The 15,554-nt window shown below is 41.6% G+C and overlaps 1 protein-coding gene across 4 annotated transcripts in view; it reads left to right on the top strand.

The window, feature by feature from the left end:
• dclk2a (doublecortin-like kinase 2a) overlaps positions 1–15,554 on the top strand; it is a 320,451-nt gene that overhangs the window by 275,603 nt on the left and 29,294 nt on the right. For all 4 annotated transcript variants that reach the window (XM_072564911.1, XM_072564420.1, XM_072565652.1 and 1 more), the window contains 3 exons: positions 5,706–5,839; positions 11,375–11,452; positions 13,711–13,807. In XM_072564911.1, coding sequence (XP_072421012.1) covers positions 5,706–5,839; positions 11,375–11,452; positions 13,711–13,807 — 309 coding nt within the window. The remainder of the gene's footprint in view (positions 1–5,705; positions 5,840–11,374; positions 11,453–13,710; positions 13,808–15,554) is intronic.

Genomic DNA, 15,554 nt, shown 5'->3' with positions numbered 1-15,554 from the left:
CTTACCAACTTAATAGAATTCTTTGAGGAAGTGACAAAGCTGATTGATGAAGGAAGAGCTGTAGCTGTCATATACCTGGACTTCAGTAAGATGTTTGATAAGGTTCCCCATGGTAGGCTGATGGAGAAACTGAAGTTGCATGGGGTCCAGGGTGTACTAGCTAGATGGATAGAAATCTAGCTGGCAAACAGGAGACAGAGTAATAGTGGAAGAGAGTTTCTCAAAATGGAGACCTGTGACCAGTGATGTTCCACAGGGATCTGTGTTGGGACCACTGTTGTTTGTGATATTTATAAATGATCTGGAGGAAGGTATAGGTGGTCAGATTAGCAAGTCTGCAGATGACACTAAGATTGGTGGAGTAGCAGGTAGTGAAGGGGACTGACAGAAAATGCAGCAGAATATAGATAGGTTAGAGAGTTGGGCAGAGAAATTGCAGATGGAGTTTGATCCAGGCAAATGCAAGGTGAGGATTGGAAAATCCAATACTAGAGCAAACTATACAGTAAATGGAAAAGCCCTGTGGAAAATTGATGTACAGAGAGATCTGGGTGTTCAGGTCCATTATTCCCTGAAGGTGGCAACACAGGTCAGTAGAGTGGTCAAGATGGCATACGGCATGATTTCCTTCAGTGAACAGGGTATTGAGTACAAGAGTTGGCAGGTTATGTTACAGTTGTGTAAAACTTTGGTTCAACCATATTTGGAATACTGTGTACAGTTCTGGTGATCATATTACTAAAAGGATGTAGATGTTTTGGAGAGGATGCAGAAGAGGTTCACCAGGATGTTGCCTGGTATGGAGGGCACCAGCTATGAAGAGAGGTTGAGTAATTTATGATTATTTTCATTAGAAAGACAGCAGTTGAAGGGGGACCTGATTGAAGTCTACAAAATCATGAGATTTATAGACAGTGGATAGCAAGAAGCTTTTTCCCAGAGTGGAGGACTCAATTACTGGGGGTCATGAGTTCAAGGTGAGATATTTAAAGGAGATATTCATTGGAAGCTCTTTACACACAGGGTGGTGGGTGCCTGGAATGTGTTGCCAGTGGAGGTGGTCAAGGCAGTCACGATAGTGTCATTTAAGATGTATCTAGACAGATACATGAATGGGCAGGGAACACAGGGATACAGAACCTTGGAAAATAGGCGATGGCTTTAGATAGAGGATCTGGATCGGCTCAGACTTGGAGGGCTGAAGGGTCTGTTCCTGTGCTGTAATTTTGTTTGTTCTCTTCCTTCTTTGCTCTCTTGATTATAAGGAAAGGAGTTCCAGGACTTTGACACAATGGTAGGGAAGGGATGTAGATATAGTTCCAAGACAGGATGGTGTGTGTGGCTCAGAGGGGAACTTGTCAGTGGTGGTGTTGGCACGTATCTGCTACTCTTGATGTTCTTGATAGTAGAGGTCCTGTGTTTAGAAGGTGCTGTCAAATGACCCTTTGTGAGTTACTGCAGTTCATCTTGTAGATAGAACATACTATTGCTATTGTGCATCGGTGGGGAAGGCAGAGAATGTGAACGATGGTTCCAAACATGTGGATTGCCTTGTCTTGGATGGTAGAGAAAGTGAGGACTGCAGATGCTGGAGATCAGAGCTGAAAATGTGTTGCTGAAAAAGCGCAGCAGGTCAGGCAGCATCCAAGGAGCAGGAGAATCGACGTTTTGGGCATGAGCCCTTCTTCAGGAATCCTTGTCTTGGATGGTGTCAATCTTCTTCACTGTTATTAGAGCTGCTCCCATCCAGCCATTTCTAATGTTCTTATACCTACCAAGATCTGGTGAACAACAATGTTAACAAGGAAGAACAGGGTAAAACTCAGATAAGGGAATATTGTTTCACCCAGCAGGTAAAACTGCTTCATATAAAAGGGGATTTGTGTTTGGAATACATTGCTTTGGAAGAAATTAAGAGAGGTTACATCAGTAATCTTCAAAGGGAATTCAACAGGAATTTGGTGTGAAAATCATGGAAGAAATGTTGGTACCTGGTTGCATCCTGAAACTGGATTGAAATGCTTTGCCCTGATCCTTCATATTTTTATACTTTATTTCCCTCAGGCCAGTGTTTTTTTTTAATTAAAATTGCTTCACCTTGTCAAAAAATTTAGACAACAATCTTCCCCAGATGGCCAGATCTCTCTATTCTGGTTACTTTATTTGTAACGCATGACAAACTGTTGACTTTCTTATCAAACTTGACTGATTTTTATTTGTTGGTTTGGAAGAGGCGCACAAGTCAATATTTTTATCAGAATACAGCTGTATTAGAATACTTGCTGCCCAGTGATGCTACGAGATGTTTATCTATCTAACACTTGCACTTTGCTGCTCTGAATTGAGAGATAGGAAAAGCTGTCAAAAGGTGACTGTGGAGGTAGGAAGATGGTGTAATTTTATTGGCAGTACCATCAGCCAACATGGGACCAACCTATTTGAAGCCATTGACGTACCCAAAACAGGGGGTAGTGTTTTATTTGTTGTCATGCAGGATATTCAGTAAGAGTCGCCCTCAGAACAAATTAAACCAACACCAAAGAGCTATTTGGATTGATGAGCAACCTGCCCACCTCTGTTATCCAATGCAGGCAGCATCATACCATTGTGTCCTTTCTGTTTCTTTAAGAAAATGCAAACCATTACCCAAAGATGAGTCTTTTGTAAGTTAATTAATTACCAGTTCTCCAGACAATCAAAAGCCTTTCATTGAAGTTTTAAAAAACATTAACAATTAAGTTAACATCTTAATTTATTTTATTCATTGTTAAGTATGCCAGATGAGTTGAGTGCATGAACAGCTGGGGTGCTATCAGATGAAATAAATATCTTGCTTGGTCAGGAACATTGCTAATCCTTTTGTGATTATCACGATTATAGCTCATTTTGAGGTTGTAGTAGGAGACCAGCCCTATCAGCATCTTTTGTTAAATGGTTGTATCTGCTTGTCATGTTTTCTCAACACCCTGAAAGCTTAAAATACCTGAAGGGCCCGATGTGAAATCAATGATATTCACCAGACGAGCCTTGTTTCTAAATAAAATCACTCTGTGCAAAGCTTTAGTCACTAATTATACAAATATAAAATAAAGAAATGCTGAGAGACTTGACCTTAAGTAACCATTCGACTGCTGCACATCTGGGTACAGGTGGTGACCATCCTTTGATATTAGCACAGCAGTTACTCAGGGTCATGAGTTTCTGTCATGGTTCATGATGAACTGAAAAGGCCACTTATAGACCTGTGTGTCTTTAGGCTTATGAAGCAAGAGATCCCACAAGACAGTGAGATGCAGAATTTGCTTCCTTTTCTTTCCTTCTGTGTCTCTGCTTTGCCTTATCTTTAACACATTATGACTCAAAGCATGAGGTAGCTTGAAGAACAAAGTGTCACCATTCTGAATAATTGGTAGCAAACTTTACCCAGTCAATAATGTCCAAGCTGCCGCACTTCAAGGAGAGCTTCAGACAGTTATTTTCTTTCTTTGTAAAGCAGAATGAAAAGTAAGCCTAATAGCAATCATGTAATCACAAAAAAACCCATCTGGTTCTCAGATCGCCTTTAGGGAAGAAAATCAGCCATCTTTACCTGGCCTGGCCTACATGTGACTCCAGAACCACAGCTAGTGTGACTCTTGTCTGCATTCTGGACAGTAAGGGATGGACGATAGTCACTGGCCTCTCCCACGAAGCCCACGTCCCGTGAATGGATTTAAAAACAAGTTGGCCATTTGAGAGCTGAGAATTTGGGGGAAGATGGTTTTTGGTTATCAGGACCTAGTGGTCAATCTGACAAAAGTTGATTTTGGAGTAGGTTTTCTTGAATTCTTATGGAGCTGGCTAAGCATACATTAACATTTGTTCGGCATTCCTCTTACTGAATCAAGAAGATTTAATGATGACATTGATGATGGAATTTCAATCTCATAGAACCCCTACAGTGTGGAAACAGGCCATTTGGCCCAACAGGTCCACACTGATCCTCCGAAGAGTAACCCACCCAGACCCATTCCCCTACCCTATTACTCTGCATTTACCCCTGATTAATACAACTAGCCTACATATCCCTGAACACTATGGGCAACTTCCCATGGCCAATTCGCCTAACCTGGACATCTTTGGATTGTGGGAGGAAACTGGAGCACCCGGAGGAAACCCACACAGAGACGAGGAGAATGTGCAAACTCCACACAGACAGTTGTCTGAGGCAGGAATCGAACCTGGGTCCCTGTCGCTGTGAGGCAGCAGTGCTAACCATTGAGCCACCATGCTGCACAGCAGCCATATTCAGCAATAAATAATTCAGTGGAAATGTAGACTGACTTCCTGATTTCTAATATTTTTAACAGAACTTGGATGCAATTGACAACGCCAGCATCTGTTGTCCCTCCTTAATAACCCTTGAGAAGTAGGTGATGAGTTGAACTGCTGCAATCCAATAGCTGTAGGTACACCACAGTTTTGATCGAAAAGGAGTTGCAAGATTTTAATCCAACAGCATTGAAAGAACAGCTGGAGTCTCCATCTAAGTCAGGATGCTGTGAGTTGGAGGAGAACTTGCAGGTAGCGATATTAGAGAGGAAAATATGCCCTTTATACCATCCCACTCCTCCCAGTAAACTCTCCCACTCACATCCTTGGGACACTGAGTACCTACACGCATTGATTGGAATGATCAGCATGCGAACATATTAACTTCCACTTTCAGAAGTCACTGCCTCAGAGATCCATATACAAATAAAAAGAATTACAGGGAGAATTGGTCACCAGAAATAATGATGCAAAAGTGGGAAGTGATTCTCTAAGACTGGATGTGTAAAAGTAGAATAAGGTGACAAAATCCCATATCGTTGGACAAAAGAGGAGAGGTTCTGGAGATAATTAATGCCTTGAGTGTAGACCGTTTGTCAGGTCTATACAGAAGGTCTGTGTCTAACATGGTAATTCTTCCCAGTTTACCATACCATGTGCAAACTCTCACTCCTATACATCTTTGACAGTTTTTTTATGTATAAGACAGGAATGCATGAAATATAAGAAATATAAACTTTCAATGTTTCTGTTCTTTTAGTTAGTTGTACTATTGACCAAACACAGTGGTAAGATGTCACCTCCTGAGATGGTTAGGCAATTTTGACAAGTAACTGGCTGTACATGCTCTATTTTAAAATGTTTTATTTCAAACAAAAAATCTATTTGATACTTTCGGCTTATATGAACATATTTGATGTCATTTAAGTTGAGGAGGATATGAAATTGAAATTCAATTTTTAACAAAGGTATTATGTTCTTCTAAGTTATAAGTTTGTAAGTTTGTATTATAGGCAACTAGAATGCTTACCTGTAGGAGCTGATCTTGTCCTCAACAGGAAGGTTGCTTTTTGTGAGAAAACTGAAATATAACAACTTTCTGTTTTTGTTCTTTCTGTCATCATTTAGTATGAAATATGGCAGCTGTGATTCACATGTTAGGTTCCAAAAGAATGCAAGAGCTGCATTGGAATTAAGTGACATTACACTCTACGTTGGACTTCTATGTAGCCAAAAGACATAGATATAATCTTGAAGAATGAAAAATTATTTTGGGAAAAATGATTAATTAGACTTTATTATAGCTATTGAAAATAAAGCAAATACAGGGAGTAATTTCAAATGTGCCTACTTGCATGCTTTGTTAGTCAGCAGGTTTTTTTTCTCTCCGATAGGTTTGTGAATATGCAGATGGAACTAAGTCCTTGAAACTGGGTGACTTTGGTCTGGCAACAGTGGTGGACGGGCCCCTGTATACAGTGTGTGGTACACCAACATACGTCGCTCCAGAGATCATTGCAGAGAGTGGGTAAGCCGTGACCAGACACCCTTGAATATTGGGCACATTTTGGCTGAAATGGGGTAGCTGTCAGCATGTCCGCATTAGTTAGACATGTTGGTGCACATTTAAGCTTTGAATTTTTTTTTTGCCTTTGTTTTGCCACAAGTGTGAGTTAATAATGGTGCAGTGAAGCAGGGACCTCGATGAATAATGTTGTTTCTCTTTAATCAATGTGATCAAAAGGATAAGACATACATAGAAGATGATCTGAGCTAGAGAGTACATTCGAATGACTGAATTCAGTGTCAAGAAAGATTCTGGGTAATCCAAGATAGAGAGTGAGAAGAAATTGTGCCTGTAACCGCTACTCCTTTATTGAGGTATTTTAGGTGTTGGAGGTGATTTCCTCGAATTCCAGGAACAGCAATTACTGTCTTATATGCTGTTGCATTGTTTGGAACTTTGGGGAAAAAGGATCAAAACAATGGCACTTTTAAAAAGAGGATGATAGACAAAAGGCAGCATCACATGGTCAGCAAGGGAGAGAGAGAAAGAAATCTATACTGCTCACTGACACAGCAGTGAATCTGCATAGACACAGTTCATGTATCTCTGGACATTGGAGTGCATTCATGAAAAATTAATAAACAGTAAAATATACCTTGGAGGAACCTGTGTGGGAGAGCTCACAGCACAGGAACAGATAAGTGCATAGTTTTTAGTGTATAACCTTGCTGTAAGTCTACAGTAGTGAGTAGATTGAGTTCATTCTTAATTATATTTTATTGAGATCTTTCTCTTGATTAAATTATAAAAATATAAACTGTAAGTACTAAGTTAGCCTGGAGTCAGAGAGTGTGGTGCTGGAAAGGTACAGCCAGCCTGGCAGCACCCAAGGAGCAAGAGAATTGACATTTCAAGCATCAGCCCTTCCCCCTTATTCCTGATGAATAGCTCATGCTCGAAACATTGACTCTCCTGCTTCTCAGATTCTGCCTGACTGGCTGTGCCCTGCCAGCACCGCGCACTCTGACTCTCCAGCATCTGCAGTACTCACTTTCTCGTAAGTTACCCTGGAGCACTGCTTTTTTTAGAGTAATAAGACGGTGCTATATTCTGGTTTTGAAGATTGTGAAGGAGCAAAGATGGCCTTAAGTAGAGTGATATGCTCTTCCTGTTGGATGTGGGAGTTTACGGAGGGATTATGTCTGCAGGAAGGGTCGTTGGTTACAAACACTACACAGTCATATGGATCAGTTGGAACGGCAGTGAGAGGTAATGAGGAATTTACAAGAGCTATGGGCTGTGATGGATGGAAGTTATAGGAAGGGAGAAAAGCTGCAGATACAGTCAGGTAGATAGGTTAACTCCAGGAAAGATAAGGCAGGTAGTGCAGGACTCTCCTGTGGCTATTCCCATTGCAAACAAGTATGCTGTTTTGGAAAATGTAGTGGATGATGGACTCTCAGAGGAATGTAGCATGAACAGCCAAGTTTCTGGTATCGGGACCTCTCTAAAGTTATGAGGGGTATGTTGGGTTCCAAGTGATTGATTGATTGTGTTTGGGGAGTGTCTAGTCAGAGGTACAGACAGATGTTTCTGTGGCCAGCAGCGAAAAAGCAGAATGATGTATTGCTTCCCTGGTGCCAGGATCAAGGATGTCTCAGAGAGGGTGCAGAATGTTCTCACAGGGGAAAGGGGCCAGCAGGTGGTGACTGTACACATTCGAACTAACAACATAGGAAGGGAAAAGGTTGAGATTCTGAAGGAAAAATATAGGAAGTTAGGCAGGAGTTTTAAAAAGGAGGTCCTCAAGGGTAGTAATATCTGGATTACTCCCTGTGTTACAAGCTAGTGAGGGTAGGAATAGGAGGATAGAGCAGATGAATGCATGGCCGAGGAGCTCGTGCAGCGGAGAAGGGTTCACGTTTTTGGATCATTGGAATCTCTTCTGGGGTAGAAGTGATCTGTACAAGAAGGACGGATTGCACCTGAATTGGAAGGGACTAATATACTGGCAGGGGGATTTGCTAGAGCTGCTCGGGAGGATTTAAACTAATAAGTTGAGGGGAGTGGGGGTGGGGTCCAGGGAAATAGTGAGGGAAGAGATCAATCTGAGACGGGTACAGTTGAGAACAGAAGTGAGTCAAACAGTCAGGATAGGCAGCAACAAAGCAAAGAACAAAGTAGGTGATAAATTACATTTATTTCAATGCAAGAGGCTGAACAGGGAAGGCAGATGAACTCAGGGCATAGTTAGGAACATGGAACTGGAATATCATAGTAATTATGGAAACATGGCTCAGGGATGGGCAGGACTGGCAGCTTAATGTTCCAGGATACAAATGCTACAGGAAGGATAGAAAGGGAGGCAAGAGAGGAGAGGGAGTGGAATTTTTGATAAGGGATAGCATTACAGCTGTGCTGAGGGAGGATATTCCTGAAAATACATCCAGGGAAGTTGTTTAGGTAGAACTGAGAAATGAGAAAGGGATTATCATCTTATTGGGATTGTTTTATAGGCCCCCTAATAGTCAGCAGGAAATTGGGAAACAAATTTGTAAGAATTCAGTTATCTGCAAGAATAATAGGGTGGTTGTGGTAGGGGATTTTAACTATTCAATCATCATCTGGGACTGCCATAGTGTTAAGGGTTTAGATGGAGAGGAATTTTGTAAGTGTGTGCAAGAAATTTTTCTGATTCAATATGTGGATGTACCTACTAGAGAAGGTGCAAAACTTGACTTATTCTTGGGAAATAAGGCAGGGCAGGTGACTGATGTGTCAGTGGGGGAGCACTTTGGGGCCAGCGACCATAATTCTATTAGTTAGAAAATAGTGATGGAAAAGGATAGACCAGATCTAAAAGTTGAAGTTCTAAATTGGAGGAAGGCTAATTTGATGGTATTCGGCAAGAACTTTCAAAAGCTGATTGGGGGCACATGTTCGCAGGTAAAGAGACGGCTGGAAAATGGGAAGCCTTCAGAAATGAGATAACGAGAATCCAGGGAAAGTATGTTCTTGTTAAGGTGAAAGGGAAGGCTGGTAGGTACAGGGAATGCTGGATGACTAGAGAAATTGAGAACTTGGTCAAGAAAAGAAGGAAGCATCTGTAAGGTATAGACAGCAGAGATAGAGAGAATCCTTAGAAGAGTACAAAGGCAGTAGGAGTATTCTTAAGAGGGAAATCAGAAAGGCAAAAAGGGACATGAAATAACTTTGGCAAATAGGGCTAACGAGAATCCAAAGGGTTTTTACAAATACATTAAGGACAAAAGGTTAACTAGGGAGAGAGTAGGGCCCCCTCAAATATCAACAAGGCAGCCTTTGTGTGGAGCCGCAGGAGATGGGGGAGATATATAAACTAGTATTTTGCATCAGTGTTTACTGTGGAGAAGGACATGGAAGATATAGAATGTAGGGAAATAGACAGTGACATCTTGAAAAATGTCCGTATTACAGAGGAAGAGATTCTGGATGTCTTGAAATACATGAGTGGATAAATCCCCAGGACCTGATCAGGTGTACTCTAAAACTCTGTGGGAAGCTAGGGAAGTGATTACTGGGCCTCTTGCTGAGATATTTGTATCATGAATAGTCACAGGTGAGGTGCCAGAAAACTGGAGGTTGGCAAACGTGGTGCCACTGTTTAAGAAGGGTGGTAAGGACAAGCCAGGGAACTATAGACCAGTGAGCCTGACGTCGGTGGTGGGCAAGTTGTTGGAGGGAATCCTGAGGGACAGGATATACATGTATTTGGAAAGTTAGGGACTGATTTAGGGATAGTCAACATGGCTTTGTGCGTGGGAAATCATGTCTCACAAACTTGATTTGAGTTTTTTGGAGAAGTAACAAAGAGGATTGATGAGGGTAGAGCAGTAGCCGTGATCTTGTGGACTTTAGTAAGGCGTTTTTCAAGGTTCCCCACAGGAGACTGGTTAGCAAGGTTAGGTCTCATGGAATACAGGGAGAACTAGCCATTTGGATACAGATCTGGCTCAAAGGTAGAAGACAGAGGGTGGTGGTGGAGGGTTCCTTTTCAGACTGGAGGCCTGTGACCAATGGAGTGCCACAAGGATCGGTGCTAGTTCCACTACTTTTCATCATTTATATAAATTATTTGGATGTGAACATTTGGAGATATAGTCAGTAAGTTTGCAGATAACACCAAAATTGGAGGTGTAGTGGAGGCTGATGAAGATTATGTCAGAGTCCAACAGGATCTTGATCAGATGGTCCAGTGGGCTGAGGAGTGGCAGATGAAGTTTAATTTAGATAAATGTGAGGTGCTGCAGTTTGAAAAAGCAAATCAGAGCAGGACTTACGCAGTTAATGATAGGGTCCCAGGCAGTGTTGCTGATCAAAGAGACATGGGAGTACAGGTTCATTGTTCCTTGAATATAGGTAGGTAGGATATTGAAGAAGGTGTTTGGTATGCTTTCCTTTATTGGTCAGAGCATTGAAAATAGGAGTTGGGAGGTCATGTTGTGGCTGTACAGGAGATAGGTTAGGCCACTGTTGGAATATTGTGGTCTCCTTCTTATCGGAAGGATGTTGTGAAACTTGAAAGGGTTCAGAAAAGATTTACAAGGATGTTGCCAGGGTTGTTGGATTTGAGCTATAGGGAGATGTTGAATAGGCTGGGGCTGTTTTCCCTGGAGCGTCGGAGGCTGAGGGGTGACCTTATAGAGGTCTATAAAATCGTGAGAGGCATGGATAGGATAAATTGACAAGGTCTTTTCCCTGGGGTTGGGGGGGGGGGGTCCAGAACGAGAGGGCATAGGTTTAAGGTGAGAGGGGAAAGATATAAAAGGGACCTAAGGGGCAAATTTTTCACACAGAGGGTGGTGCATGTATGGAATGAGTTGCCAGTGAAAGTGGTGGAGGCTGGTACAGTTACAGCATTTTAAAGGCAACTGGTTGGGTATATGAATAGGAAGGGTTTCGAGGGATATGGGCCAAGTGCTGGCAAATGGGACTAGGTTAGGTCAGGATATCTGTTCGGCATCAATGAGTTGGACTGAAGGGTCTGTTTCTGAGTTGTACATCTCTATGACTCTAATTCATGTACAGTGAGAGAAACAAGGGAGAGGGGGAAGAGCAAATGAAAAAACTGAAGCAGAAAGTAAGTTTTTTTCGCATTTACATTTTTAAAATTTCTTTAAAAAATTTCGCAGCTAAAAGGAGTGATGATCCACTCCTACAATTCTTGAATTTCTGAATAATAAAGGTGAGTTGGTAATCATTCTCATAATGCTGATCTTTTCTGGATTTAACTTTTCTTGCTGAGATTAGTTGACAACTAATCCCATTCCCGTATTCCCCCCTGCCATATCACCTTCCTCAAAAGATATAAAATTATAGAATTATTTACAAAGGAAGTCCAGCAGTATAGTAGGCTTAAAGAAAACTAAATGCATTTCTGTGGAGACAAGGGATAAAATGGAATTGATGGAAGAAGGGTATCTGAACCTTAACCTGGAGACAGGGAATGGTTGTATTGGAACGAGTTGCTTTTTTTCTGTTATTTTAACATTCCTATATTATTAATTATTTTTACAGATATGGATTAAAAGTTGACATTTGGGCAGCAGGAGTCATTACATACATCCTCCTGTGTGGCTTCCCCCCATTCCGCAGGTAATCTGCTTCAAACTTCTCAAAGTCAGGAATTGTCTTCTTTCCTAGTACAAACAAACCCGTTTATCCTGAGAGTGTGCAGCTCGTGCAAAGAACACATGCTCTTGCATTTGGTGACAGAACATTAACTAACTAGAAGTAAACTGTTACTCTAACAGCTGCCAAAGTTCCAAGTTCATTGCAGGTTCTAAGAACAAAAACTGGAGATACAAAAGCACACGTGGAGGTTGTGAAAATTCAGTATTCCCACGTTACCAGCTCCTGCTGAGTTTAAATACCGTTGTTAACGGGGCAGCAATTAATGAAACAGAGATGCTCAAGAACATTTTTATTCTTTCCTGGGCAGCTGGCCTCCCACCCCGCGCCTGTCCGCCCCACAACCCCGTCCAACACTTCCCCCCCCACCTGCCCCCAACCCGATCTGATACCCCACCACACCTCACCAGGCAGCTGGACTGGACATCAGCAGTAAAATTACTGCTGCCTTTGGGGTGTGAGTCTCCAAATAGCACGCACGTACACACACAAACGCACACACACCCTTTTGTTTCGACTTTTTGACAAGTTCCACCTCTGCCCTGTACAGGACAATGTTGGGGAGATTAACTGGGGAAGGGGGGTTTAGGGTACACCCCTCTGTAGAACTCCGGGGAGAGAGAGATGGTGGCAGGTCAGTCGTAGAGTCATAGGGATGTACAGCATGGAAACCGACCCTTCGGTCCAACCTGTCCATGCCGACCAGATATCCCAAACCAATCTAGTCCCACCTGCCAGCACACGGCCCATATCCCTCCAAACCCTTCCTATTCATATATCCATCCAAATGCCTTTTAAATGTTGTAATTGTACCAGCCTCCACCACATCCTCTGGCAGCTCATTCCATACACGTACCATCCTCTGTGTGAAAACATTGCCCCTTAGGTCTCTTTTATATCTTTCCCCTCTCACCCTAAACCTATGCCCTCTAATTCTGGACTCCCCCACTCCAGGGAAAAGACTTTGCCTATTTACCCTATCCATGCCCCTCATAATTTTGTAAACCTCTATACATTTAGAGACGGTGCCTGCACTGTCCAGGACTGTTCTCAGAAGCATTTCAATGAGCTGAGTTTGCTTTTAATCATTGTACCTGTGAACAAATGTCATGATCAGGATTGAAATAGTTCTTTAACATAATGTTACCTTGAGATCCCCTTCGGATAATCCGATATTCGGATAATTGATATTTGGATAATCAAGGTTCCTCTGTATAGGAATTTGGGACCAGGAGGGATGGGCCATACAATTGGGATGTGTCTTCATCTGATCAGATTAAAGAATTCTTCCTGAGGCATTTAGGTCTAAACAGCTAGTGTAAACTGAAATATTTAATTCAACGTTAAATCATGTACAAAGAGCAGAGAGAAACGACAAAGATAAAATTAAAAGGTAGTTTTTATTAAATCTCTAAGAGTAATTAAAATCTGAAAAAAACTGTAACTCTGAACAATTAAAAGTTAATTTTCAATGTCAGAGACATTGTTTGTAAGTAAACTTTATCATGCTGCAGCTGGTTCCTTAGCAAGGTACCAGACTTAGTGCAACTTGTAGAGGAACAGAGAACATTGTACATCTTCCTGTTTCCCACATTTAACTCCATACATTCAGACACCAAAATTACTGCTTTATTAATGGTGTGCACTAATCAATTCACCATTGTTTGTGCCACAGAACGCATGCTAAAGTGCAGTGCACATTAGGATTGAACTGTTGCATTCATTTTCCCTGAAAACTCTATTCAGAAGACACATTAACAATTTCCGTATAGCTGACAGAACTGGTTAGTTTGCAGGTTAAAAGCCCTGACGACAGTCTATTTGCTGAAAGTGAGGACTGCAGATGTTGGAGATTAGAGTTGAGAGTGTGGTGCTGGAAAAGTACAGCAGGCGAGGCAGAATCTGAGGAGCAGGAGAACCGACATTTCGGGCAAAAATCAGCATTCCGATTGCTGATGAAGGGCTTTTTCCCAAAACGTTGATTCTTCTGCTCTTTGGACGCTGCCTGACCTGCTGTGCTTTTCCAGCACCACACTCTCAACAGTGTATTTGACACATTTCATCCATCTGTCCATGGACACAAGAAGCCATCTCCTATAGCTAAAATTATTTTTCTGTATTTACTGAGAGTTTCAAGAATCCAGAAACAGGTACATTAACTGGATTACTTCCAAGTCATTTCCACATTCTACTGTAATAACCCTATTTTTGTGTTTCTCTAGTGAGAATAATGTCCAGGAAGACTTGTTTGACCAGATTCTTGTTGGACGACTGGAATTTCCCTCTCCTTACTGGGATAGTATCACCAGCTCTGCAAAAGTATGTACAGAGTTCTGAGTTATTTAGAGCCAGGAATGATAGAGTTACAGCAAAATTTTAAAGGGGGATTACCTTCATAAACAACTGTTTGGCAAACATTTCACAGAAGGAAAAGAAATGATAAAACTTGTGATTGAAATATACTGGTCCTCTTCATCTTGAATGCCTCAGATGGAGTTATAGTATAACCAGTGGGTTCATGTCCAAGTATTGTTGGCTTTTGACTGCACTTTTTTCCCTCTGGGTTACTCATGCCTGTTGACACCGTAATAGGAGTAATGCAATCAGAGCAAGGAGCACCATTCTGTCATGCACCACTTATTACTGTGCTGAAAAATGAAGCAAATTCATCATGTCCCAGTCTCACTTATTACAAAGTTACCTCTTTGCAGTCATGTTTACACAAAACAAAAATCTGACTTAATGACTTCAGTTCTGGATGTGGGTTTGCTCGCTGAGCTGGAAGGTTCATTTCCAGACATTTCAACACCATACTAGGTAACATCTTCAGTGGGCCTCCAGGCACAGCACTGTTCATGATTCCTACTTTCTATTTATATGTTGGGGTTTCTTTGGGTTGGTAATGTCATTTCCTGTGGTGATATCATTTCCTGTTCTTTTTCTCAGGGGGTGGTAGATGGAGTCTAATTCGATGTGTTTGTTGATTGAGTTCCAGTTGGAATGCCATGCTTCTAAGAATTAGACTCCATCGAGTTAGACTCCATCTACCACCCCCGAGAAAAACACAGGAAATGACATCACCACAGGAAATGACATCACCAACCCAAAGAAACCCCAACATATAAATAGAAAGCAGGAATCATCAGCAGTGCTTCGCCTGGAGGCACACTGAAGATGTTACCTAATAGGATGACGAAACGTCTGAAAATGAACCTTCCAGCTCAACGAGCAAACCTACATCCAGAACCTCAAGCTGAGCTACAAATCTTCTTAAAACTCGTTCATGACTTCAGTCCTATTTTCCTTTAGCCTCGCAAAGCTTTCCAACCTTTAATTCCATTAGTGCAGTTATTTATTATGATATGTTTTGTTCTGTACTATTAATGATTTATACTATTTTAGCAGTTGAGAAGCAGACTACGCCAATATAGGGTGAATGGCAAAGAATTAAAGACAAAAATGAGGGAAATGTGTTTTTGTGCGGCGCAAGGTTATGATCAGGGAAGGACAGTATGAGATTGTGTTGGAGGAGGATTCATTTTCTGATTTTCAAGAGGGAATTGGACAAAAACATGAGGAGAAAGGCATTGCAAAGCTTTCACAAGAATTTCCATTCACCATGTTTAACAGAACTCCCAACAGAAAAGGAGATATAGAATCATAAAAAGATTACAGCACAGAAGGCGTTTGGTATGAAGTATTCCTGCTAGCCCTCTTCAGGAGTAACATGCCCAAAGCCACTCCCTTGCATAGCTATGGGGGAAGAGTAAGGGAGTGGCTTTGGGCATGTTACTCCTGGAGAGGGCTAGCAGGAATACTTCATACCAAATTCCTTCTGTGCTGTAATCTTTTTATGATTCTATATCTCATTTTATGTTGGGAGTTCTGTTACACGTGGTGAATGGAAATTCTTGTGAAAGCTTTGTGAAATGATACATTACAAACTCCCCGTATCCAGACCAACAGTAGGAGTTGTGAATGATAAATTAGAGAGAGGGAAAGTGGGTGGAGTAATTAAAAAGAAAGCATGGAATGTATATGATCAGAGGGGAAAGGAAAGAGATTG

This window comes from Chiloscyllium punctatum, chromosome 1 (genome assembly GCF_047496795.1).
Source record: "Chiloscyllium punctatum isolate Juve2018m chromosome 1, sChiPun1.3, whole genome shotgun sequence".
In the NCBI taxonomy this organism is placed as follows: domain Eukaryota; kingdom Metazoa; phylum Chordata; class Chondrichthyes; order Orectolobiformes; family Hemiscylliidae; genus Chiloscyllium; species Chiloscyllium punctatum.
The sequence above is the reverse complement of the archived record's forward strand: the minus strand, read 5'-3'. Positions and strand labels throughout refer to the sequence as shown.